Below are 27,514 nucleotides of genomic sequence, written 5' to 3'. Positions count from 1 at the left end.
ATGGCGCGCCTTCTGGGGAGGCCACCAGCCTTCGGTGACTCCTCCGAGCCAGATGGATTAGGGAGGACGGATCCATGGAGGCATAGGTGAGCTCATCCTCGCTCTCGCCTTCCCCTCTAGCCTCACCGGAATTGGGCGGCCGCAGCCGCGGGCCACGCTCCGCCTCTGGCCTCCCAGGTGGCCGGCATCGCATGGGGCCACGCTCCGCCTCCGACCTCCCAGGTGGGCGGACTGCCCGGACCTCATCGACGGCATCGCGCGGGGCCACGTGTCACCCCCTCCACGGAACACGTGGCCGGCACCGGCCTCCCAGGCAGGCCGCAAGCGCCGCCCCCGCAGGAGCCTCTCCGGTCGCTGCAAGCTGTGGGAGGGACTCCTATGCCGCCACCACGACAGCGCCCGACTCAAAGGACCTGCATCAGCAGAGCAAGGCGCTCGACAAGCTCACCGACCACGTCGAGGACCTGCAGCTCGACTCCTCCCAAGTGCAATCCATATGTAATCCCCAAAATCACCCAATCTCCCTGTTGATTCATTCTGTTCTCCATATCTTTGAGTAACAGATATTGGTTGTTAATTGGTTTGTTCATTAGTAAGAAATTTATCACACCCTAAAATATTTAATTTTAGGATGTGAATGTCTTTTAGAATGTGTTCATCCATTTTTAGGGTTTTTCGAGAATTTTTCAGATTTCTCCGAAAATTATTCTCTTTTTCCATAGAGCTAAATCCATTTATTGGAAAGCTCTAAAATCTTTTTCTTGGGCTCCGAGTATTTTATTTGGACTCGACGTGTCCTAGGTTTTTCCCTGAAATTTTTGGGATTCTTCAGGATATATTTTTCGTGGTTTAAAAGATTTATCTGTACTTTTCTAGATTTATTTTAAGCTTGAAAAATATCTTTTGGAAAATGAATTCGTTTTCTTTTGATCTCGAGCTGGATTCAACTCATTTTGGGTCTATTCCGCCTTAAACCCTACAAATGTGCCGCGTGCGAGCTTCAGCTCGGTCACCACCACTATCTCGTCGTGTGTCGCGTTTCATCGAGAAAATAGACCAGAAGCTTCTCTTTGAGGAACCCTAGGCGAACCCCCTCGTTTCCCTTTCTCTTTCTATCCCGAAGTTTGGTTGCTGGTTGAAGCTAGCGAACTGCCAGTTTCAATAACCAGAATTGCCGCTGCATGGTCCTGAACTGATCCGCCAATGACCCAGCCTGATCTCTCTCTCCCTTTTCTATTTCACGTTCTCGAATAGCCCGTTTGTGTTCAACTAGCACTGTCAGCATGTTTTCATGTTCAGCCTCCACTTGAACCTGTTTCGGCCCATAACCGAACTCGCTCGCCACTCAAGTCTCGACGCAAGATCGTTTCCTCCTTTCTTTACCTCTTCCTTCCTCTCTTTGCTCGCTAACTTGTGGGGCCCGCTAGTCAGCCCAATCTCATTTCTCCCGTGGGCAATCTGGACTGAAGGATGAGTCCCAGCTTGATGCGCCGCCTCGTCCCTGCTCGCTAAATCCTCAGCCCCTTGCGACCTCCCTTGCATTGTTGGCACTAGCCCCTGCATCGCGCCCTCCCCCGCGCAGCAGAGCGCCGCTGTCGCCCTCCCCTATGTCACCCCCTACGCTCCCCCCGTGGCCCGCCCATAGGCCCCGTGCTGCCGTGCGCCGCCCCCTTTAGCCGTAGTACCCTGCATCCCCTGAAGCACCCTCGGCCTTGCACTTCCTGCTACCGTGCCCGTGCCCGTGCCCGAGCCCTTGTGCGCCGCCACCAGCTGCGCTGTCCCTGCAGTGCGAGATAGCGTCACCGCCCCTGGCCCCCTGCGTACCTTGGCCCTAACCCCTTTGTAGCCACGCCCTCCCCCCTGCAGGCCGCCCCTGCCCAGCACCGCCGCTGGGAACAGAAGCGCTACCGCCCAGAGAAGAACCGCCGCTGCAACTTCTCCGGCGAAATCCGGCCACCACAATGCACCCCGCGGTCAGTAAGGTAAGGAATCGAATCCCCTCATCATCCTCTTTCTTTTGTCATCCTCTTTCTTTTGCCCCACTCCTCACTATCTCCCATGTTCTAGAACGACGGGAATTTAAAAAATAGTAGCCGCCGGCCACCATGGGAGCCTGTTGCCAAGCTTTTGCAATTTAGCCCCTGGAAATCTTGTAATTCCTGCAGCTTTCTCTATGTCTTGCAAACTTCGCAGAAAACCCCCTGGATTTATTGCATCTTTTCAACCCAGCCCCACCTATGGTCTTTTTTAGATCTAACCCTAAACTTTTCCTAATTTGTGAGCACTGTTTCTGTGTCATGCAATTCTTCCTTGCTAACCCCTGAAATCTATAGTTAACGATGTATAGGTCCTTGCAACCTTGTTTCATGCGTAGTTTCCACGTTTTAGATCCGTTTGATCCGTTCTTTTTGTGTTAGTCTTCTAAAATCCTAAACTATCATTTAGTAGTGATGTTGTACCATAATTCCTATTTTTAAAATTAAGAATAGATTTAATTTGATTAATGTCCTCTCATCTAGTTTTTCCAATTAAAATCCAATTAAGCCTTTACTCCGGTTTTCATAATTAATGTTAACTTCAATAATATCAAATTAAATATGTTTATAATTTAATTTTTTTAGTTCAACATGAATCATAAAGTTATACATTTAGATGCTCTCACAAGTTCTTTTCTAATTAATTATTTAATTAGTGTAATTTGTACAAAGACAATTATATATAACATTTGACTAAATTGTACCTCATCTTTATAAATACAAATATAATATAGTTAATTATAAAGGGATATTCTCTTGTGAATACCTTTTATATTATTTTTCTAAATTAAAATAAATGAAGCTTATAGTTTCTTTGTTCTCTTTTATAATATAAATCTTTTGATAATTGTTTCTTTTCAACCGTACCTCCGTTTTCTGCGTTTCTTGTGCTCTCGTGACCGTAGCAACGATGTCAGACCCGGGGCCACCGGGCTGGGCGCGTAGCATAGTTTAAAGAGGTTTAAGAGATTAAGTTTGTCTTATCTCTTATTCATTTTCTTTATCTCTTGTTTATCCCGTTTAAATAGGAGATAGAGCTAACCAACACGGAGAGGATCTACTCGAGATATGCTCTGGTATGATCCCTCGACGGGGGTTGGTTAGCATCTTTGTAACCCTGACCTCTCGGATATATAAGGGAGGTCAGGGACCCCCCTAAAAATAGAAGATCATTAGGTCATTCTACACCCAAGGGAATACAAACCACTATACAGGATGTAGGGTGTTACGCTCCGTGCGGCCCGAACCTGTCTAAAAGTCTTGTGTTCCTTGCACCTTCGAGTTCCTGATCTCGGCGTCTCCTCACCCAAAACTTACCACCTTGGGTATACCCTTCGGTGGGCAGCCGGTTAAACACCGACAGCTGGCGCGCCAGGTAGGGGAGCGCGTCGAAGATCCACCGACGAGCTCGATGGCATCTTTCAACTTCATCAAGTCAGTTCCCTCTCAGGGTACGACGTTCATTTTTGGCTCGTGGGTTTGCATCGCAGATGGTGCGGGCAACTTTCGGCAATTCCTCGTCGACATGACGCCGAAAACTGTCGCTGCGGATCCCCGCAGCGGCCTCGACAAGTTCGTCAATGAACTCGACAACTTGCCGCCCCATACTTCTGCAGCACAGATCGAGGAGAAATCTACTCCAAGCTCGACTTCTTCTGGTGCTGCGACAACTTCCCCTGGTTTGGACTTGTTCCAATCTAGGGATCTGCATGGTCGGCTTCAACTCAATCCATGCGAATTGGCCACTGATCTTCAGGAGGCTGGCGAATTTGGATCCCTCTCCATGTTGGAAAAGGATCTGGACTTGCTACTCCGGGATGGAAATCCTGAAGCCACCGCGTGTCGGGGGGCTTCGGGTTGTTCTGGTCCCAGTAATTCGGTAACCACCTCCTTGCCGAAGGGGCGCATTGTGCATTGGAGGAGCGTGATGCTTTCCAATCTACTCGAGGCAGATAGCCGGCTTGTGGCTCACCTCGAGCCATTGCCCTTCCAAGAGGGCAGGCCATTGGCCACCGCGGCGGAGGGGTCGACTGAGCTAGTCGACGCAAGTTCTCATGAGCTTTCCTCCCGCCAGGTGCTAATGGCCGAAGAAGGCGATGACGGTGGGGACTTTCCCATCGACAACTTTGAAGCGATCTCTGAAGATGAGATCACGGCCAACGCCGATAACGAGAACGACGTTGATCGTGAGGCGCGGAGGGCCAGGAACAGGGCCTGTACAATCCGGCGGAGGAGAGCTAACGAGCGAAGGCGATCTATGCATCGCGAGCTCGACCCCGAGTTCGCCGCCGCCAGCGAGCGGGGTTTCAGGACTCCGGTGGGCAACATCGCCAGGGTCACGGCCATCCTCGAGCGCAGCCATGATCCGGAGGTACGTCAAGCACTCCTCTACGCGCAGAGGGCTTGGATCCAGCTGGATCAACATAATCCGGCGTCCATCATCCGGGAAGAGCGCGTGGACGAGAGTCAAAGCCAGCCTTGCAGTCGAACGGCTGGTGCTCGTCCTCAACACCAGATCAGCAACGACAACGCACGTGGGAGCCAGGCCCCTAGCGGGAGGCAACAGCCACCGCAAGGGGGTCATTTGCGACAGGCCAGTCGACGACCTCCTCCGGAGGATCTGCGCCAGCACATCAATGAAGGCCGCGACGCGCGCACTGTGATTTTCTCCAGGCGCAAGACCCGCGAAGAGGTCGAAGCTGAAGGTACTGACTGTAGCGATCGATTTCCTGCTTTCTCTACTCGTTTCAGCAGCTACAAGTACCCAGAGGGCTTCAAGCCGATCGGCATCACCAAGTACGACGGCAAGCAGGCTCCCCAGCAGTGGCTCCGTTGTTACTCCACGGCCATTGACGTCGCAGGGGGCTTGAATATCACCAAAGTTGTCTACTTCCCGATGGCTTTGGATCCTGCACCGCTCACTTGGCTGGAGAGCCTCGGCAGCAACTCCATCGACTCCTGGGAACGACTTAAGAAGGTCTTCATCGATAATTTCTAGGGGGCGATTACCCGTGCAGGTACTCGACACGATCTTGCCTAGTGCAAGCAAGAACGTAACGAGCTCCTGCGGTCCTACACGCGTCGCTTCTTCGATGTTCGCGCCACCATCGCGAACATCTCGGAGGAGGACATCATCGACTGTTTCTACAACGGCATCACCGACCTGAGCATATACAGAGACTTCAGGCGGAACAGGCCAAAAACTGTTGCGGGCCTTCGTGATATGATGCACGATTGGTCCGAGCAGGAGGAGAAGATGCGGGAGCGGTTCCCGCGGCGCCACGATAGCAATCTGCGGCGCCCAAACGACAACCGCAGCGACAAAGGCCAGCGGGACTTTTCCGGGCCACCCCGGAAACGAAAGCCAGATGATGTCATCGCGGCTATCGATCGTCCTTCGCGGGGCAAGAAGTCGACAACTCAGGAGGAGTTCGAGAAGCTCCTGCAGAAGAAGTGCCCGTGGCACCCGGGCGCCAACCACGCCGCCATCGACTGCTACCACCTTCGGAGGACGTTCAGTAACTCTGGTGGCGGCAAGAAGAACAAGAAGCCTGCTGACAAAGAACCCGAGGACGATGATCAGGAGGATCACGGGCGCAACCCGAAGTTTCAGGATGCGTCGAAGGTGGTCAACGTCATCTTCGGGGGGTGCGAGGATTTCTGTTCTAGGCGGGATCAGAAGCTGCTCCTCCGAGAGATTTTGTCCATCGAGCCGGCGGTACCACGGCCACTCCGTTGGTCGGAGGTCCCCATCTCGTTCTCCCGTGATGACCAGTGGACGAGCTTTTCCGAGCCCGGTAAGTTTCCCTTGGTCCTGGATCCTGTGGTGGTGGAGGTCAAGCTTACCAAGGTCCTGATCGATGGTGGGAGCGGGCTCAATCTCATCTTCGTCAGCACTTTGAAGAAGATGGGTCTGGATTTCGAGGATATGCTGGTTCCCAGCAAGTCCCCTTTCTACGGCATCGTCCCAGGTAATGCGGCGCACCCGCTTGGTACGGTGGTTCTCCCAGTCACCTTCGGCACGCGGGAGAATTATCGTACTGAATTCATCAAGTTTGAAGTGGCTACTTTTGACTCTTCTTACCATGCAATACTGGGTCGACCGGCACTTGCCAAGTTCATGGCAGTGCCGCATTATGTCTATCTGCTTCTTAAGATGCCAGGACTCGATGGAGTGCTCACCCTCCGCGGCGACTTGAAGAAGTCGTACGACTGCAATCAGGAGGCGATCCAGTACGCTTCGACTACTCGCGTGCCAGATGCTTCGGGAGAAGTACTCGCGGCCGCGCAGCAGCTCTCCCAGACCGGGCTGGAGATTCCTTCCAAGAAGGCTAACAAGTCGAGCATCCAGTTGACTGATGATGTGGCCCTCAAGACGATCCAGCTCCAGGAGGGAGATTCATCCAAGACTGCCATCATCGGTGCGGGCTTGGGTGAGAAATAGGAACTCGCGCTCGTCAGCTTTCTTCGGGCTAACCGAGACATATTCGCATGGAAACCAGCGGATATGCCAGGGGTGCCCAGGGAGTTGATCGAGCATGCTTTGAATGTACACCCGAAGGCTACGCCTAAGAAGCAACACCTGCGGAGGTTTGCCCACGACAAGCGTGAGGCCATTAAACGGGAGATCGCTAAACTTCTCGCGGCTGGATTCATTAAAGAAGTAATCCATCCAGAGTGGGTAGCGAATCCCGTCCTTGTAAAGAAAAAGAACAATGAATGGAGAATGTGTGTCGACTACACCGATCTCAACAAGCATTGCCCAAAAGATCATTTTGGGCTGCCCCGCATTGACCAAGTTGTCGATTCGACGGCTGGTTGTGTCCTTCTTTGTTTTCTTGATTGTTACTCAGGATATCATCAGATCGCGCTCAAGGAGGAGGACCAAATAAAGACTGCATTCATCACCCCGTACGGGACTTATGCCTACAAAACAATGTCCTTCGGGTTGAAGAACGCAGGAGCAACATACCAGCGGGCGATCCAGATGTGTTTCGCGGATCAGCTGCATCGGAATGTTGAGGCCTATGTGGATGATGTGGTCGTCAAGACCAGGGATTCCGATAACTTGATCGCAGATTTGGAGGAAACATTCAGTAGTCTGCGCAGATTTCGTTGGAAACTCAATCCCACCAAGTGCGCCTTTGGAGTACCTTCAGGGAAATTGCTCGGGTTCATCGTCAGCAATCGGGGCATTGAAGCCAACCCTGTAAAGATCACGGCCATCACTGATATGGAAGCTCCGGCCACAATCAAGGATGTGCAAAAGTTAACAGGTTGTATGGCGGCTCTGAACAGGTTCATCTCCCGGCTCGGGGAGAGGGGACTACCCTTCTTCAAACTCCTGAAACGCCAGGATAAGTTCCACTGGATGGAGGAGGCTGAGCGGGCTTTGCAGGACCTGAAACATCATCTGCAGTCACCTCCAATCCTCACAGCACCGTTGCCAGGGGAGGATCTACTACTTTACATCGCGGCAACAACTCATGCTGTCAGCAGTGCTATTGTAGTCGAGCGAGGTGAAGAAGGCCATGCGTTTGGAGTGCAGAGGCCTGTCTACTTCGTCAGCGAGGTCCTCTCCGAATCCAAGGTACAGTATCTTGCTGTTCAAAAGCTTTTGTATGCAATCTTAATCACATCAAGAAAGCTGCACCATTACTTCGACGAGTACATGATCATTGTGATCACGGACTTCCCGCTGGCGGATATTCTTCATAATCAAGACGCCACGGGGCGCATATCCAAGTGGGCAGTTGAACTGGGGGCTTTGTCAATCGACTTCAAGCCATGCACTGCAATTAAGTCACAGGCTCTAGTCGACTTCATGGCTGAATGGAGAGAGAATCAAGTCCCAACTCCAGTGGACATGCCAGAGCACTGGACCATGTATTTCGATGGGTCCCTCAAGCTCAACGGCGGCGGTGCTGGGGTTCTGCTTATTTCTCTACGAGGTGAGCAGTTGAAATACGTCCTTCAGATCCTGTGGGCGGTATCCAACAATGAAGCCGAGTATGAAGCTTTGCTTCACGGGCTTCGTTTGGCGATATCACTAGGGATCAAGCGACTACTTGTATATGGCGACTCTCTTCTTGTTGTTCAGCAGGTCAACAAGGAATGGGATTGCAACAAGGAGACAATGGATGCTTATGTGCAGAAGTGCGCAAGTTGGAAAGCAAATTCTCTGGCCTGGAGGTTCATCATGTATTGCGGGAGCACAATGTTGGCGCGGACACCCTGTCCAAACTGGGGTCCACGCGTGCCCAGGTCCCACCGGGAGTCTTCGTCCAGGAGCTCAAACAGCCATCCATCAAGTCTTCTCCGCAGGTAGCCATCGACGCGGGTCCCCAACAACCCGATCGAGAGGTTATGGTGCTGGAAGAGGACAGGCGAGGGGCTTTTATCGACTTCATACGCGATCAACGGTTACCAGCGGGAATCGACGCCAGGAGCGCTGACGCGGCTCGCATCTTGCGAAGAAGCAAGGGTTTCGTCCTGGTCGACGGCAAGCTCTATCGGCGAGGCGCTCGGTCAGGGGTTCTCATGAAGTGCGTCACGAAGGAAGATGGCTACGACATACTGCGGGAGATCCACGATGGCGTCTGCGGCAACCATGCGGCTTCAAGAACACAGGTGGGAAAAGCCTACAGAGCCAGTTTCTTGTGGCCCACCGCCATGACCGACGCGGAGGATCTCGTGCGCAGGTGCCAGAATTGTCAATTCTTCGGCAAACAGACGCGTGTCCCAGCTCACAGCCTCATTACCATACCGCCGTCCTGGCCTTTTGCCTATTGGAGTCTTGACATGATCGGGCCCTTCACGACGGCACCAGGCGGTTTCACCCATGTTCTGGTGGCTATCGACAAGTTTACTAAGTGGATCGAGTACAAGCCGATAGCCCAGCTCACGCCAGATCGGGTCGTCGATTTCATCTCAGATATTATGCATCCCTTCGGCTTCCCCAACTCCATCATCATGGACTTGGGGTCAAACTTCACGGCGAACCAGTTCTGGGAGTTCTGCGAGAATGCTTGCATTGAAGTTAAATATGTCTCGGTTGCACACCCCAGGGCTAACGGACAAGTCGAACGGGCGAACGGCTTGATCATTGACGGCCTCAAGAAGAGACTTTATGATGAGAATAGCAAGAAGGGAGGCAAATGGGTGCATGAGCTACCACATGTCGTCTGGGCACTTCGGACTTAGCCGTCCAAAGCCACAGGACAAACACCTTTCTTCCTCGTGTATGGATCCGAAGCTATCCTACCAGCCGACATCATGTGGAAGTCTCCAAGGGTCGAAATGTACAATGCAGACGAGGCGGACGAGGCACGGCAGTTAGAGCTCGATTCCGCGGAGGAAGCTCGCTGTACCGCCCTTGTTCAGTCAGGCCGGTACCTGCAGGGGATCCGGCGATACCATGATCGCAACGTCAGGGAGCGGTCATTCAGCGTCGGCGATTTGGTCTTGCATCGTATTCAGGACGAGTCTGGCCTACACAAGCTCAATTCAAGGTGGGAAGGCCCGTTCATCGTCAAGCAGGTCACAAGGCCAGGGTCTTATCGACTACAATTCCCCGAGGGTCGCGAGGTCCCGAACTCCTGGAAGTTTCAGAACCTGCGCAAGTTCTACCCTTAAGTCGAGGCCCGGCGATCGCTAATTCCCCGGGGGCTCAGAAGATCTTCTTTCCCCGAATCAATTTGGAGGCCATGAGCCACATAACTCAGGTTGTACATGCCTTCTTACTTCCACGATGGCAAGTGTCACGTGCAAACATATATATATATACAAATCGACTTCTTGTCGTGCATGACGCGGGGGCTACGGCCACGGTCATCTCCCTTCGACTCCCGTTTCTGATGGAGCCCTCGGCTCCGGCTAATTCCTCGGCATATCGAGTTCCGCTGCGACCTTCGATGGTCGCACGCGACAGCAGTCGCACTTTTTCCAACACAGTCGATCCGTTCGACTGGCTTACACCTAGTACGTTGGAACGGCTCGCATAAAGAGCTACATCGACTACATCCTGAGTGGCTGCACTCAGAACAGTCTTGTTTTTGCCAAAAAAAAAAAGAATGGCAAGCCCGCGGCGCTGCCCGCACCTGCTCCTTGCAAGCTTGATCCGTCCGCCTGGGTCTTACCTAGCTTACGGAGCACGCTCACGGAAGGAGCGCTCTTCGACTACACTCCGAGGCATTGTACTCGGGGTAGTCCCTTTTTTGCCCTATGCACGGCAACCCCACGATGATGCTCGCGTTCTTTCCTAACAAGTCTAGACCCGCTCGATCGAATTGTGGCTACTCTGTTAGACGAGTTCTAGCTGCCCTTCGGGTCGTTGCACCCAGGGACGCGTCTACTACTTGAGTCTCGTAAGCCTGGATCCCAATTCAGCTACGACACACACACAAGTAGAGATGTCGAGGGAAGCATTTACATAAGAGAATGATTAATTGTTTCATATACCCTAATCCTGCAGTACATTGTGTACAATTGGTTCTGCTACAGGTTGGGCCTCTTGCAAGTACTCTTCGAACCGCTCGTCTGTGCAGTCCGCCGCCATCCCTTGCGCAAAGATGCTCAGATGCGCGTTCGGCACGAAGGATTTTACATAGGTGAGGGCATTACTCACGCACGCAACTGGAGCTTCGGATAGGAACTTGAGCATCTTCTTCGGGGCTTCGCGGAGTCGCTCCAGCAGGGGCCGCGGGCCTGCGTCGCCTTCTTCTGGCGGATCCACCATGTCCACCAGCCCCTGGGCGGCCCCCCGGAGGTCCTCCAGCTCCTTGCGCTGCTTCTCGTCCTTCTCGCCCAACGCCTTGACTTGCTGAAGGCAGTCGACGAACTGACGTTCAGTGTCGTCGATCACCTTCTGCAGCCTTTCGACATCATCTGTACGTCGATACAGCATATTCTTCACGTCAGTAAGCAGCTCCTCTTTGTATTTCGTTATTTTCCTAAGCTCTGTGGTAAGGGCACTTCAGCATCTAAAGGGAGTAACTGAGGAAAAGTACTCGAGGGAAGCGAGGGCCTACCTTGGTGCGCCTTCTTCTCTGCCTTGAGCTGCTCCTGGTGCTCTGCTTGTTGCTCCTTGAGCCGTTGTTGAAGCTCGGAGTTGGCCTCTTCGAGGTTCTTCAGGTCACTCTTGAGCAGCCAAGTCTCTCGAGTTCTTTCTTGCTTCAGTATATCCAGCTCTCGCTGCAGATAGCAGTTCTTTGTGATTTCCTCGGAGATGCGCTTGTCCAGGGCGGCTAATTCCCGCGCGTCACTCATGACCGCGTGGAGTTTCTCCGACTTCTTTTGGGATTTGGTGATTAAATGCTGCGCAAAAGGGGGAGAATGAGTCCTAAACAACTCACCAATGCGCACATCTGGAACATTACCCGAGTATTACCATGGAGAAGTCGTATAGCTCCTTGAAGGTGCTCTTGAAGGTCTTCAGGTTCTCTGCCGACAGCAGGAGGTCATCCACCAGGTCGATGGTGATGACGTTCTGGTGCCCTGGCCCGGCCCTCAACACCTCACGGGGACTCCCCGAGGGCCCGGCGGCATCCCCGGACGGCAGCGGCTGGACACCTGCAAGCATACGAAGTGGTCACCACATTATGCCCAGACCTCGGCAGCCAGTCGCGGGCGGGTAAGCGCGTACCTGTGCCATCGGTAGGAGCGGCACCAGGGGCCACGACTTGTTCCTCGCCACCGGGTCCGGCTCCCTCTTGTCGGGGCTCAGGAGGCGGCAAGTCGGGGAGCGCCGCATCTGCTTCAGGGGCCACCTCTGCAGGTACTGGCCCCCCAGGCGCCGAGGGCTCGGGGGCTGCAGCAGCCGAGGCAGGCGCCGCAGCCTTGCCTGGTTCCAGCTGGAGTTGCACTGCGCTTGCAGACCTGGTGATATCGACAACATTGTTATCCAAGTGGGCACGAGCAAGATCTTCAAGCGATTGAAGGAAAACTTACAGTGTCGACTTCTTCTTGGCGGCCTTTTTCACCCGCCAGGCCCGTCGAGGAATGCCCGTTGCTGATGGCGAGGCCTGGTCGGCCGATGGAGGGGTCCCCGCCATGGCAATTGTCACCGCCGCGGCGGCGGAGGGGCCTGTCTCCACCCCTTCGGGTTCAGTCCCGGGTGGCAGAGCAGGGAGACTGCAAGGGGGCGCTGTTAGTATTCAGCATCATTGATACTTTGCAACTGGCCAAAACAGCAACTCCGTACCTGGAGGACTCGATTTCTTGGGCCTTGCGTTTGCGCGTCTGTCGCTGGCCCTTCGGCACCGGTGGTAGAGCGCCGGCCAACTCCAAGCTCTGGTCGGAGGAGTTCTCCCAGCGCGGTTCCCCTTCGGTTCCTTCACTCGCCTGCGAGTCCACGCACTCGGTAGACTCGCTGCTGCCTTGAACCGCAGCAAGGCGAGTCGTCTTGGTGGCAACGGCGGTAGCAGGGCGTGGTCCTCCTTCGGCTTCTTCCCCCGCCTGCGAGTCCACGCATTCGGCGGACTCGTTGCGGCTTTGAGCCGCAGCAAGGCAAGCCTTCTTGGCTGCCGTGGCTGCAGAAGGGAGGAGGTGATACGCTCGGGGGAGGTCCGGCTGCGGCGGGTAGCTGCAGTACAGCTTCGAGTGTCCCTGCAGAAAGTTTTTCAGTTCAGTACCGGTGCAGTAGCAGATTTCTTCAGTGAAAGAAGTCGAATACTTACCGGCGGGGGCGGATTTCACGCGGAGAACAAGGTGGGCACGTACGGCACGGCGTTCACGTCCAGCAGCACCCGCTTAACTCGCTGGAGCGCGACTTCATCTGGCACCTCCTCTGTGCACATGCGAGAAGGGTCAGCGGGGCCGGTGTACTCGAAGCCCAGGCAACAGCGCTGTTGGATGGGTTGGACGCGGCGCTTGTAAAATGAGAACATGACGGAGGCGCCGGTCACTCCCTCCTTCTTCTGTGCCTCGATGGCCTCCAGCAGCTCTCTGACCTGTATCATCTCCATGCCTGAGGGTTCAAGGTTCCATTCCCCCCTCACCACTAGCGGTCTGCTCGACTTCGTCGGCAGGTGGGGAGCATGGTTTTCGATGTAAAACCATAGGTTTTTCCATCCAGGAAGGTTTGAGGGGAATTTATATGAAAGGTATTTTTCGCCGGCCTGCTGTCGCAGTTGGATGCCGGCGCCCCCACCACGGCAAGTTTCTTTGTGGTCGGCTGGGGTTTGACGCGGAAGAGGAAGCGGAACAGATCCCAGTGGGGTTCGATTCCGAGAAATGCTTCGCAGAAGTGGATGAAGATGGAAATGTGGCAAATGGAATTAGGGTTGAGGTGATGGAGCTCAAGCCCGTAATAATAAAGAAGGCCACGAAAGAAGGAACAAGTAGGGAGGGCCAATCCCCGTTCGGCAAAATGGAAGAATGTGACGATTTCGTCGACATTCTCCATGGGGAACGGTTCACGGAACGAGGGGCGCTAGTTGACAAGGTTCTTTTCCTGGAGCAACTCCTCGAAAACTAGTTTGTTCAGATTGTTGAGGGAGCACTTACTGTGTGTCCACCCCGTCGTCAATGGCTCCGCATCCTTCTTCATTTCCTCGATCTCTGATTTCTTCGACGCCATCTCTGATGCGCTGGCCACGAGATGCTTGGGGGCTGCGGGGAGAGGGGCAGGGAGGTCGAAGTGGGAGATTTTTCTTGGGAGGAAAGCGGCGGTGATTGGCTCGGATTGGGGAGTTCGGTGGCTTTTGATGGAATGCAGATTGAAAGCGTGGTTTTTTCCTACCGTTATCGCGGGGTTAAATAACCAGCGGGGTGGGGAAAAGTTACTGTTCTGAAGTTTAGGAGTCACGTCCAAGAATATTCCGAATATGAGGGGTCGCTTGATGGGTTACTTGGATTGGATAGTCCTTTAATCATTTTTTCAGGGTTTGTTCGCTTGAAAAAATGTTTTTTTCGACTTACTAATCTAACACCCATCATCTGTACCATCGTTTTGGTAATTTTGTAATGTTCTCATTTATCGCCTGCATGCCACGGTTATTGGATCCTTATCTCCAAATTTTGTGGGATTTGGATTCAAGGCTCGGGGGCTGCGGGATACGTGGCATCGACTACTTATTTTTCAAATCTTTTGAGGGATAAGTAGGGTCACAGACAAATGGGACCCTCAGCCTGATTCTCTGATTCAACCTAAGGCTCGGGGGCTACTCCATATGGAGTGCGATTTTTAAATCGCACGTCATAGCAAAATTCGAGGCATGAGCACCTCATAGCTTCGATGCAGTCAGAAGAGTACTCGAAGAGAAATTTCAAGACGGAGCTTCGAAAGAACGCGAAGATTGTTTCGAAAGTACTCGATAAGCCTGCGGTACTTAGCTACGAAGAGCTCGGGGGCTTGTCCGACCCGGGGCCACCGGGCTGGGCGCGTAGCATAGTTTAAAGAGGTTTAAGAGATTAAGTTCGTCTTATCTCTTATTCATTTTCTTTATCTCTTGTTTATCCCGTTTAAATAGGAGATAGAGCTAACCAACACGGAGAGGATCTACTCGAGATATGCTCTGGTATGATCCCTCGATGGGGGTTGGTTAGCATCTTTGTAACCCTGACCTCTCGGATATATAAGGGAGGTCAGGGACCCCCCTAAAAATAGAAGATCATTAGGTCATTCTACACCAAAGGGAATACAAACCACTATACAGGACGTAGGGTGTTACGCTCCGTGCGGCCCGAACCTGTCTGAAAGTCTTGTCTTCCTTGCACCTTCGAGTTCCTGATCTCGGCGTCTCCTCACCCAAAACTTACCACCTTGGGTATACCCCTCGGTGGGCTGCCGGTTAAACACCGACAAACGAGTCCTATCCTTTCGTACGCTCTTGATTAAGCTTCTCTTTGTTTGGTGTATTTGTTCTTAGTTGTTTTTATTTGTTTATTTGTTTGTATGCTTGGGCCCGATGCTTGTGTGACGTTAGAAGGAGCGCAATCCAAGAGCTTTGAAGATTTAGAGTTTCAAAAACAAGAGTTGAAGACTCTAACCAGCTATTCTCTAAAAGAAAGGCAAGTGTTTCCTTGATCATTCTTTTGTCCTAATAATCACAATAAATATAATTTTTCTATATGCATGCATGTGTTCTAATTTTGATGGATCCAAATTAAGGATATGCCTAGTCCTTACGATCATTCCTTGTCAACCTGGGTTTTATCTTTCTTGTTGGGTAGCTTCTGCTTAGTTGCTATAATTGGTTCTGGTTTGAGAATAATTTATAACCATGATGATAACAATGGTGATGCTACACCTGTTTTATCCATGTTCATGCTCTTAGTGTTGTTAATCACAAGATCATATGTTTAATCAGAATATGGAGAACCACCCATAAAAACAGTGCAACCATAATACTATATGGCTCTGATCTTGGCTAATTAATTAGAAACTCTAGCTTATGATGATCTTACCAAAAGGGCAAGAGGGGAGTGCGTTGATGGGATATAGCCCAGTCCTCTTGAGGCTTAGATATGATCCTGGTTAAGGCGTCTTCCTCATTAGGGAAGCTTATGACCACTGCGGCCTGAAACCTTAGCGGATTTTCATAAATTATGGAATCTTTGTAAGGATCTCGTAGTGAATCCCTTGCCACTCACCTCGGAAGTGTTTAAGAGGCTAGCTACCTCGGGCAAGTTGGGAGACACGAATTGTGGGTAAAGTGCACAACCTCTATAGAGTGAAAACTGATATATCAGCCATGCTCACGGTTAAGAGCGGATTGGACCCTCACATGATAATTGAACTTGAAGATGAATTAAATCGTAGACCATATTTATGGTTGTGGTTATGCTTCTACTGTATCTCTTCTATTTCTTTTAATATGGGTTGGTATGAATTTATACATTAGTAATCAGGTGCTAATAAAATTTGACCAACTAAAATTGCGTATCGCAGTAAGCCAGTCAGCCTTTCCTTACTTTTGGCCTTCATATCATATAATTCCTAACACTTGCTAAGTACCAACCAAAGTGTACTCACGCTTGTTATAATTACTGCTCAGAAGAAAAAGTTGATGTGAAGTCTGTTGAAGATGGTGCTGAGTTCTAGGCCTACGCAACTCCGGTCGATTACCTGTGAAGTTTGGAGTCTTCATTTCTAGGATAAGCTGTATAACTCTAATAAAATTTATAGTCATTTAGTTCTCTTTTCATAATACTGTTTCTGATTATTCACTGATAAAGTCACTATATGTATGAAACTTGATCCTAACATACATATAGTTATGCATTCGGTTTTATCCTTAAAACCGGGTATGACAAAATTTGAGTGACGTGCTGGGGGATTTGGCCTTATTGTGGAATCATCACGAATAAATGGTAGTATAAAATTGCTTACAAGTTTCGCTCGCTATTGATTTGTTTATGTTGTTCCCCGACGACGGCTACTAGGCATAAACAGGAGTTGTATGTTTAAGTTTAGGTGTAATAAATCGCTCATTGGCGATGGCCACATGTAAATTTTGATTTGATGGATCATGCTGTATAAATCATATCAAAGTTCTTGCTATTACATTTCATTCTGTGGGCTTATAGTTATTTTAGATCCTTCAAATTATTAGTTTATGTATCACGTGATAATAAACTCAGCATGCAGCGGCTATTGTGATACTTTCAACATGCTTGTTTAGCAGATATCTAGCTGAGTTGCTTGCAGAGAGGCAAAAATTGGCCCCATTTGTGCAAGTTCTTCCTTTCTGTACTAGGCCCTTAAACCAAGGTTTGTGTCGGTGTTTTACCGCCACGCCCACTGAGGGATACCCTCGAGGTGGTGATTTTGTAGGTAGGGTGTCGCCGAGATCAGAAACTCGAAGGTGGAAGGAACACAAAGTTTAGCCAGGTTCAGGTCTTCGAGAGCGTAATACCCTACATCCTACGTGTGGTTTGTATTGCCTTAGGTGTTGATCGGGGTGATCTTGTGTGATCCTGTTCGGAGGGGGTCTCTGCCCGCCCTTATATAGTTTAGAGGGACAGGGTTACATGGAAATTCTAGCCGGATACGAGCTCAGGAGTCCTACCCGAGTACTTTTCGGGTAGTTTCCTTCTGTTCCGGCTAGTTCTACTATGGTACGAGTAGTTACAACTGGTGTAGGGCGTGAGCCATGTCCCACCCCTTATTCTATAAGATGTACGCCATGTGCACAGTCCCGTAGGTCCGGATCTGACAAGGCCCCGAACTCTTCGTAGTCGAGTACTGTACGCTTCCAAGTACTTCTGAAGGCGTCTTCGAGTTCTCCCGAACTCCATCTTGAAGGTGTCTTCCGAATACTTCCTTGGCTGCATCGAGGCTGTGAGGTGCTCATGCCCCGAGAAGTTGTCAAGTCTTCTTTTATATGGGGTGCGATTGAACTCGCACTCCATATGGAGTAGCCCCCAAGCCTTAGGTTGACTCATAGAATCAGGCTAAGGATCAATTTAGTCTTGAGTCTTCTATCCTTATCTTCCAAAAGATTTGAAAAATAAGTCGCTGATGACACGTGTCCCGTAGCCCTCGAGCCTTGAATCCAAATTTCCAGGATTTGGAATAAAGGATCCAAAGAATCATGGCATGCAATATGTGAAAGTAAACACTTGATGGTTAAGATGGGCAAATTGGTTTAGAAATTCGAAAACCGCTTTTTTTGAAATGAATTTCCTGAAAAAAATGGTTAAACAAATAGCTTCTCCAAAAAGCGCCCTAAATTACCGCTCAAATCAAACCTTGTTCCCTGAGTCAATGGCTAGATAAGACGTCTGGGTTAAAATTTTGAAAAAACCCCTTATTTCAGAATAAAATCCCTAAAATAATGGTTAAACAATTATCTTCCCAAGATAAATCCTTAAAAGCCTCTTAAATCGGGAACTTCCGAATAGTTTTGCAGCGTCCAGCCTCAAAGTGTGAGAGCTTAAACGATCCGGCAAAAGCACACTGAGTGCTCTGTTGGGCCCAGCCCCCGAGCATGGGAGCTAGAGGAGTGCGTCCAAAAAGCACTCGGAATGAATGTCTGAAGACGCGTAATACTAGTCGGGAACTAATAAAGGCAATGTTATGAGAGCGAGTGCCTTTCAGTAAACTACACATAATACCAGTCGAGAACTAATAAACGGAGTATTACTGGCAGTATGGGAACAAGTTCCCTTCAGTAAACTCTATGTAGTACTAGTCGAGAACTAGTAAATGGAGTAGTACTGAAAGTGTGGGAGCGAGTCCCCGTCAATAAACTACACATAGTACTAGTCGTGAACTAGTAAACGGAGTAGTATTGGAAGTATGAGAGTGAGGCCCATGCAGTAAACTACGCGTAGTACTAGTCGTGAACTAGTAAATGGAGTATTACTGGAAGTATGGGAGCAAGGCCCATGCAGTAAACTGCACGTAGTACTAGTCGAGAACTAGTAAACAGAGTGTTACTGGAAGTATGGGAGCGAAGCCCCTTCAGTAACATAGAATACTAGTTGAGAACTAGTAATCTGAGCATTACTGGAAGTATGGGAGCGAGGCCCCTTCAGTAAACTACGCGTAGTACTAGTCGAGAACTAGTAAATGGAGTGTTACTAGAACTATGGGAGTGAAGCCCCTTCAGTAATATAGAATACTAGTCGAGAACTAGTAAGCTGGACGTTACTGAAGTATGGGAGTGAGGCCCCTTCAGTAAACTTGCACATAGTACCAGTCGTGAACTAGTAAATGGAGTAGTACTGGAAGTGTGGGTGCAAGTCCCCTTCAGTAAACTACACGTAGTACTAGTCGTGAACTAGTAAACGGAGTAGTACTGGAAGTATGGGAGCGAAGCCATGCAGTAAACTGCACGTAGTACCAGTCGTGAACTAGTAAACAGAATCTTACTAGAAGTGTTGATCTCCAGTCACCTACTGAAGACAATTCCTTGGGCGGGCCATGAGACTTCACATGTTGCCATGCGAAAACGTCACGGTTGGCCCGAAGGAAGTGACGATGAGGTCCTTCATGTGGGGTTGATCAGTTCCTTGGGTGGGCCAAGGCAGGTTGTATATTGCCATGTGAAGATGTCTTGGTTGGCTAAGGATGAAAACGGCGTAGATGCTCAATATTCCAGGAGTTTGGGACCTCCTGGCCATTAGGGTACTGTAAGCGATGCGACTCTGGTCCTGTAACCTTGTGCACGATGAAGGGTCCCTCCCATCATGAATTAAGCTTGTGCAGCCTGGTCTCATCCTGGATGCGGTGAAGGACCATATCTCCAATGTTGAAAGATTGTTGTTGAACATTCTGGTCGTGGTAACGACGGACGCCTTGTAAGTAGCGGGTTGACTGGAGCAAAACATTGCATGTAACTTCTTCTGCCGAGTCAAGTTCGAGATGTCTTGCGTTATCAGCCTTGCCTTCTTCGTACATCTCCAGTCGAGAAGAGTGCCACATGACATTAGCCGATAGTATAGCTTCGGACCCATAGATGAGAAAGAAAGGTGACCGTCCTGTGGCTTTGCTTGGTTGTGTGCGAAGTCCTCCAGACTATTGATGAGATCTTATTGATCCACTTGCCATCCTTTTTGCTGTTCTCATCGTAATCTTTTCTTTAGACCATCAAGGATCAAGTCGTTGGCGCGCTCAACCTGGCCATTGGCCCGAGGGTGAGCCACTGAAAAATACTTGACCTCATAACACTACATTCACAGAACTCCCAAAACTGATGCGAGTGAAAATTGGATCCCAGGTCCATGATGATAGTGTTGGGGAAGCCGAATCGGTGCAAGATGTCACAGATGAAGCTAACCACTCGATCTGCAAAGAGCTTTGTAATTGGCTTGTACTCGATCCACTTCGCAAACTTGTCGATGGCTACCCACACGTGAGTAAAACCTCCTGGCGCAGTTGTCAAGGGCCCTAACATGTCCAGGCCCCAGCATGCAAACGGCTATAAAGGTGGTATGGTAATAAGGTTGTGGGCCGGGATGTGGGGCTACTTGCTAAAGAACTAGCAGTTTGTGCACCAGGGAATGAGTGCTTAAGCATCTGCCAAAGCAGTCGGCCACTAGAACCCGGATCTGAAAGCTTTCCCGACTAGCGCGCGAGAAGCAGCATGCTTTCCACACATGCCTTCGTGAATCTCCTTGAGTATCTCTTTGCCTTCCTCCGTGCAGACACACTTCATGAGTATACCTAATGCTGATCCACGCTTGTATATGTTATCCCAAACTAGAATGTACCCTTTGCTGCACCTTAGGATGCGTGCGGCGTCAGCGCTTTTTGGGTCAACGCCAGGGGGTTGATTGTGCTCCTTGATGAAGTCGAGAAACGTCACCCACCAGTCGACCTCAATCATCAAGACCTCTTGTTCAGGTTCTATTGGACCCTGAGTGATGGTGCTTTGATCTGGTGTCTTGATGGATGGGTGATGCAACTCGTGGATGAAAACTCCTAGTGGGACATTAGCTCGATCGGATCCCAGTTTTGAGAGCACATCTGCTCCCACATTGTAGTCGCGATTGTTGTCGCGAATGACCTGATGAATTTCAAGCTCCGAGAACTTGTTCTCGAGCTTGCATATTTTCGCAACGTACACATCCATGGTGTCCTTGTTGACGTTCCACTCTTTGTTGAATTGTTGAACCACCAGCAAGGAGTCATCATAGACAAGTAGTCGCTTGATGCCCAGAGAGACTGCTAGGAGTAGCCCGTGCAATAGTGCCTCATACTCGGCTTCGTTGTTTGTGACCCAAATAGTATTTGAAATACATATTTGAGTTGTTCTCCTTTTGAACTGATGAGTACTCCCGCGCTACCGCCTTTGAGCTTGAGTGAGCTGTCGAAGTACATCAATGAATGCTCTGGCTGGTTGGCTTGGGCTTCCACTTGGTTTTCTCACCATTCTACCATAAAGTCGATTAGTTCTAGCGACTTGATGGCCGTTCGGGGCTTGAAGTCGAGAGTAAGAGCTCCCAGTTTCACTGCCCACTTGGAGATGAGCCCGGTGGTGTCCCGATTATGGAGAATATCTGCCAATAGGAAATCAGTGACCATCGAGATGTTGTATGTGTTGAAATAGTGGTGAAGCTTCCTGGAGGTGATGAGTATAGCGTAGAGTAGTTTCTAAATTGTTGGGTAACGAACCTTGGATTCAGAAAGAACTTCGCTGACAAAGTAGACTGGCTGCTGCATACCGAAGGCATGGCCTTCCTCCTACCGTTCCACCACGATTGCCGTGCTGATGAGATGAGTAGTCGCAGTGATGCAGAGTAACAGGTTCTTGCCTAGTTGTGGAGCCGTCAAGATAGGGGGTGACTGCAAATGGTGCTTGAGATTTTCCAAGTGCCTGCCTCGCCTCCTCAGTCCACTAGAACTTGTCATGCCATTTGAGAAATTTCAAGAAGGATAGTCCCCGTTCTCCAAGTCACGAGATAACTCTATTTAGGGCCGCCATAAAGCCTGTGAGCTTCTGGACATCCATGATCGTACGTGGGGCTTCCATGTCTGTAATGGCGGCGATCTTCTCCAGGTTTGCTTCAATCCCTAGGTGACTAACGATGAAACCGAGTAGTTTTCCTTGTGGCACGCCGAAGACGCACTTGGTTGGGTTGAGCTTCCATCAAAACTTGCGTAAGATGTTGAAGGTTTCCTCGAGATTAGGGATGAACTCGTCGTGGGCTCTGGTCTTGATTACCACGTCATCCATGTAGGCTTAAACATTATGATGTAGCTGATCAGCAAGGCATAATTGGATGGCCCGCTGATAGGTGGCTCCTGCATTTTTCAACCCAAGGGACATGGTTGTGTAGGCATACGCTCCAAAGGGGGTGATGAATGTTGTCATGATCTGGTCTTCTTCCTTGAGAGCGATCTGATGGTAACCTGAGTAGCAGTCGAGGAAAGAGAGTAGGACGCAGCCAGCCGTAGAGTCAATGACTTGGTCGACGCGTGGGAGCGCGAAGGGATCCTTCAGGCAGTGTTTGTTGATATCAGTGTAATCTACACACATCCTCCATTCATTATTATTCTTTTTCAGAACTAGTACAGGGTTGGCTATCCACTCGGGGTGGTAGACTTCTTTAATGAAACTAGCCGCGAGTAGTTTTGCTAGCTCCTTCTTGATGGCCTCCCTCTTGTCTGGTGCGAAGCATCGTAGTCGCTGCTTCTTTGGAGAGGCTTTGGGGTCGACTTTTAGGCAATGCTCAATCAACTCCTTGGGCACACCTGATATATCCGCTGGTTTCCATACGAATATGTCATGGTTGGCCCTAAGGAAGCTGATGAGCACGCTTTCCTATTTGTCACTCAAGCCACCTCCGATCAAAGCAGTCTTGGATGAGTCGCCTTCTTGCAGCTAGATGGCTTTGATGCCAACGTCGCTGGGGTTGGGTTTTACCCTCAACTGGCTAGGCCTTTGACTAGAAATCTCCATCTCTAAGTCGGTGAGCTTTTGCGTCCGTGAAGACTTCCGTAGAAGGTTCTGGCACGTGTGATGTCGCGGCGTACTCGATCACCTCTTGGTCATAGTCGTACGACTTCTTCAAGTCATCGCGGAACGTGAGTACACCTGTCTTGCTGGGTATCTTGAGTAGTAAGTAAACATAGTGAGGCACGGCCATAAATTTGGCCAAAGCTGGCCTGCCGAGGATGGCATGGTATGACGACTCAAAGTTAGTCACCTCAAACTTGATGTACTCCATGCGGTAGTTGTCGTTCATCCCAAAGGTGACTGGCAGGACCACTGAACCGAGTTGTGTGGCCGCATTTCCCAGGACGATACTGTAAAATGGAGCTCTACTAGGGGTAAGCATCTTGGAGATGTTCAGCCCCATCTTCTTCAAAGTACTCGCAAAGAGCAGGTTGAGGCCGCTCCCGACGTCGATGAGTACTCGAGTCAACTGTGAGCCCACCACTACAGGATCTAGGATAAGCAGGAATTTTCCCAGATCGGAGAAGCTGGTCCACTGATCATCCCTAGATAAGGAGATCGGGACCTCACTGTATCTCAGAGGATTCTGTATGGCAGGCTCGATAGAGAGGATTTCACGCAGGGCCAGCTTCTGCGTGTGCTTGGAGGGGAAGCCCCTGTCTCCGCCAAAGATGACGTTGACAACATTCTTCAGGTCTTGGAAATTTTGAGCCCCCGACTTGTCACCCTCATTGTCGTCCTCCTGATCCTTCCACTTTCCATCTTGAGGAAGGAGTGGAGCGTTGAGTGACTTGTGGAGGCTGACGCACTCGAAGAGCGTATGCTGTGACTTCAGGTGCATCGGGCATCGTTTGTGCAAGACTTTCTCAAACTGTGTTTGATTGCTCCCTGACTTCTTGCCCCGCGGATTGCGCTCAACAGCCGCGACTTCTTAGTCTGGCTTGCATTTTTGGGGATTCCCCGAGTTGTTGCGTTGGCCCTTGTCGAAGTGGTTGTTGCCATTGCCCTGCTTGTTGTTGTTGCGCTTAGGGAAGCGATCGTTCTCCTCATACTTCTGGTCAGCCCACCATGCCATCATGTCATGCAGTTCCACGGTAGTAGTCGGGCAGTTGCGTCCGAAGTCATGCTAAGTGTGCTTCGAGATGAGATCATTCTGGAAGCAGCGGATGAAGTCCTCTTCGGTAATGTTGGCGATGGTGGCTCGTATCTCGAAAAAAAATGCCAGGTGTAGGACCTCAAGGTCTCATTCAACTCCTACTTGACCTGGGACAAATCATGATGAGTGCCTGCTCGAATCATGGATCCCTAGAAGTTGTGAAGGCCCGCTTGAGGTCCTCCCAGGAGTCGATGGAGTTTGGTTTAAGGCTTTCAAGCCAAGTCAAGGGCGCGGATTCCAACGCTACCGAGAAGTATAGTGCCTTGATGGAGTTGGATCCCCTGAGACCTTGATGGCGACGGAGTAGCAACGAATCCACTGGCATGGGTCTTGCTTTCCATCGTACTTCGGGATGCCAACTGCTTTAAAATCCCTGTGGTAGGATTTCTCGGTGATGTTGGAGGTGAAAGTAGGGAAACGGTCATTATCATCATTGTCATGGTATCTGTCGGGTCGGTCCCTTCTCCTTGCCTCGATGATGCGCCGCGCGTCATGGCTATCATTGATCTTCTACCTTAGATCAGTCATGGGAGCATTCTGGAGGCTAGCCTCAGGTGGAGTTTCGCCCTGAGGCCTTGCATCATGCCAGTTGTGGGGTGGGCGCATCAATAGTTGCACCTCTTGTTCAACGTTGCCACGCGCGGACTGCTGGCCCTGGGGATTGCCGTGGCCTACTGGATTGTCCTGGTTGCGCTGGTGGTTGTCATTCCCTCGATATCCGAGACCTCCTCCAGGGGTGCGACTAATCTGCGTAGAGTCCCCATGGCGCTCTGATCTCGATAGCATGTTTCGAGTTGAAGACATTGGGTGTTGCCCATCAAGTTGCACGAGCGCGCACTGGGTTAGATATTGCAGCCTTTGTATATGGGGGTTTGGTGGCAGTTGTTGAGCTAGGAGTGCTGCTTCTACAATGGTGCCAATCGGTGTGCGATACTCCCGATCTGCAGTTGCTGCGAAAGCGTTGTTGAGGTTCCTTTGGTACATTAGGTTGCGTGTGTGATTTTCTGCGTTCTGCCTGCATTGAGCATGCTTGGCATTCTTCAACCACTGGATCCTTCTGTGCTCCTCGTTCTCGTCCTGGGGGCATCAGCCGTACGCTCGTCGGCGGACACGTCCATGAGTAGTTCTGCATCGTACTCGGGAAGCCATGTAGACTTGACGATCCGGCGAGCTATCAGTCGTATGGTTGTACTCGACTAGCTCTGTGCTCCCCTCTCCCTCCTCAGAGATGCGAGAGAGGGGTTTGCCTTCCGGAAAAGGCAGTTCCTGCGTGAAGGCCACAAGGCGGGAGTTGTATTGGAGTAGTTTGGAGGGCTTTAAGCCCTTCCATTACACGAACCGGCCTTGCAGCGTAGACTTTATGGTCAAACCCAGGTGACTGCACGAAAAGGACTCGAGGTTGTCATCTGAGTACAGAGTAGTTGTCGAAAACAGGGGCCCCCGACAGGCGGTGGCTCCCTCATCCTCGAGCTTGAGCAAGCGATCTAAGTCCTCCTCTAAGTCGAAGAGGGATTCAAACCATGTAGCCTCCTCAGATCGGTTTGAGTCCGATCCGACTAATTCTAGTGCAGCACGAGTTGAAGTTGCATCGAAAACGGACATCCTCTCGATCTCCTTGGCTAGATCGGGGAGCAGCAACTCATCGAGGTTGTTGATGAACTCGTTGAGGTTGCTACGTTGAATTGCTGCAAAGGCCTCCGGCTTCCTGGAGTCGCCTAGGGGGCTATTGAAGCCACCCGAGCTGTTAGCAATGCAGATCCAGGAGCTGAAATCCAATGTTGTGCCCTCATCGGGCACGGTGCTGGTGAAGCTGAAAGATGCCATCGAGTTCTCCGATAGATGCTCGATGAACACCCCTACCTGGCGCGCCAGCTGTCGGTGTTTTACCACCACGCCCACTGAGGGATACCCCCGAGGTGGTGATTTTGTAGCTAGGGTGTCGCCAAGATCAGGAAGTCGAAGGTGCAAGTAACATGAAGTTTAGACAGGTTCGGGCTGCTGAGAGCGTAATACCCTACGTCCTGTGTGTGGTTTTTATTGCCTTAGACGTTGATCGGGGTGATCTTGTGTGATCCTGTTTGGAGGGGGTCCCTACCCGCTCTTATATAGTTTGGGGGGAATTACATGGAAATCCTAGCCGGATACGAGCTCAGAAGTCCTACCCGAGTACTTTTCGGGTAGTTTCCTTCTGTTCCGACTAGTTCTACTACGTTACGAGTAGTTACAACTGGTGTAGGGCGTGGGCCATGTCCCACCGCTTATCCTGTAAGATGTACGCCATGTGCACAGTCCCGCAGGCCCGGGTCTGACAATTTGTTTCCTTCGCCTCTAGGCATTACTAGTGTTGCTAGTTGTATAATTTTTTGTTACTTCAACTATTTTGTTAGTTAATGGCGTGAGACATTCACTATCACTTGTTCTTATGTTTAGTTCACTTCAAGTCTTTTATGTTAGGGCTGGTAATCATGTATGCCTGTGAAGTTTTGATGATTGTCTCTGCACTTTCTTCTTCTTGTGTATAGAATCATCATGTCTGGTAGAGCCGGTATCTTGTTGATCAGAGGAGTTATTTAGAGAATTGTTTTGACTGGATCTTGTTGATTCATTTCTCAAATATCCCAATATCCTATTGCTTATTGTTTTATTTATGGTTATAATATGGTAATATTCCATTGAGTTCTGGGCCTAAACAATATCTTTTGTTCACGTAGTTGACTTCATATGGTAGAAAATGGTTGTTGTTTTGTCAACCACAGATTTTTATCCTAGTAATGGTCACTGTACAGCTTATGCTTCTCTTAAGAATGGTCATTGTGCAGCTTATGCCTATTTTAAGCAAAGTGGAGTCTTTAGTCTTTAGTGTTTACTTCATATGCATCATTGTCTAATTGAGCTAACGTTCTATTTAATGCAGAGATTTTGCGGGCATCTACTATGGCGCCTAACCATAATTTTGTTGATCTTGACAGAATCGAACATGGTAACCCATTAAGGTTACCTGGCCACCCTGTGAATGGCCAGCCAATGGATCTGGAGGGCTGGACAGTGATGCAAACAGAGGTGCATATTCAGGCAACTGTTGATTTTATTCTTTTTGGTATTACATGCTTGTTTGGTCATTTGGTTGAAAATTGAAAAATGCAAATAGGTGGTGGACGTTGCATATTTTATTTGAGCATACTCTGCATCTTACTTTGGAGCTGCCACTAATTATGAGTAATCTAATATACCAATAAAAGTTTTTTTTCAAGACACTTGGACATGGATTTAAATAACATGACTTGTAAATAAATAAGGAGAGCATTAAAAAAATGAAGATTATTTTGTCATGTCAGGTAGTTTGGACACTTGGACCATGGGATTAAATAACATGACTTGTAAACTTTAATGAGAGCATTTAAAAATGAAGATTATTTTTCGATGTCAGATATATTGCTGACAAACACGAAACATTCTGTTGCTGTTTATGGAGAGAATGATTGTTTGAAATGTTCTCATTGGGACCTAAATTCTTTATTTTCTTTCTTCCTTAGCTTATATTGTTAGTTTCTCTTAATATGGGGAATTGTTCAATTCTCTCAGCAAATGGGAGTTCTACAAGCATCATCAATGGGCTGGAATGGTGCTCCTGCACTTGTGGGCACTCCTGTTGTCAAGAAAGTTGTGAGACTGGATGTTCCAGTGGACAACTATCCTAATGTATGTTTAGCTTTTGTAAATTCATTCCTTTTAACTTTATTGAATGTGATATACCATATCTTGAATGTTTTACTCTTTGGATGTTATTAGTACAACTTTGTTGGTCGCTTGTTGGGCCCCCAAGGTAACTCCCAGAAAAGAGTTGAAGCTTCAACACAATGTAGAGTTTATATTCGAGGACGTGGTTCAGTGAAGGGTTCTGTTAAGGTAACTTCATGTCTGTTCTAACTTCTTTTTTATATTTCTCTATCTTAATATATCGCTGCTATTAATTA

The 27,514-nt window shown here is 49.7% G+C and overlaps 1 protein-coding gene across 1 annotated transcript; it reads left to right on the top strand.

Annotated features, from left to right (window-relative positions):
• Nucleotides 1-27,514, top strand: LOC112903621 (KH domain-containing protein At1g09660/At1g09670-like). The gene is made up of 5 exons (XM_025972864.1): nucleotides 1-86; nucleotides 16,664-16,749; nucleotides 26,455-26,600; nucleotides 27,123-27,239; nucleotides 27,330-27,514. Exons 1-5 carry the CDS (start codon nucleotides 1-3, stop codon nucleotides 27,465-27,467), a joined length of 573 nt encoding a protein of 190 aa, XP_025828649.1. The 3' UTR covers nucleotides 27,468-27,514.

This window comes from Panicum hallii, chromosome 8, assembly GCF_002211085.1.
Source record: "Panicum hallii strain FIL2 chromosome 8, PHallii_v3.1, whole genome shotgun sequence".
NCBI lineage: Eukaryota > Viridiplantae > Streptophyta > Magnoliopsida > Poales > Poaceae > Panicum > Panicum hallii.
This window is presented reverse-complemented; position numbering and strand designations above follow the sequence as displayed.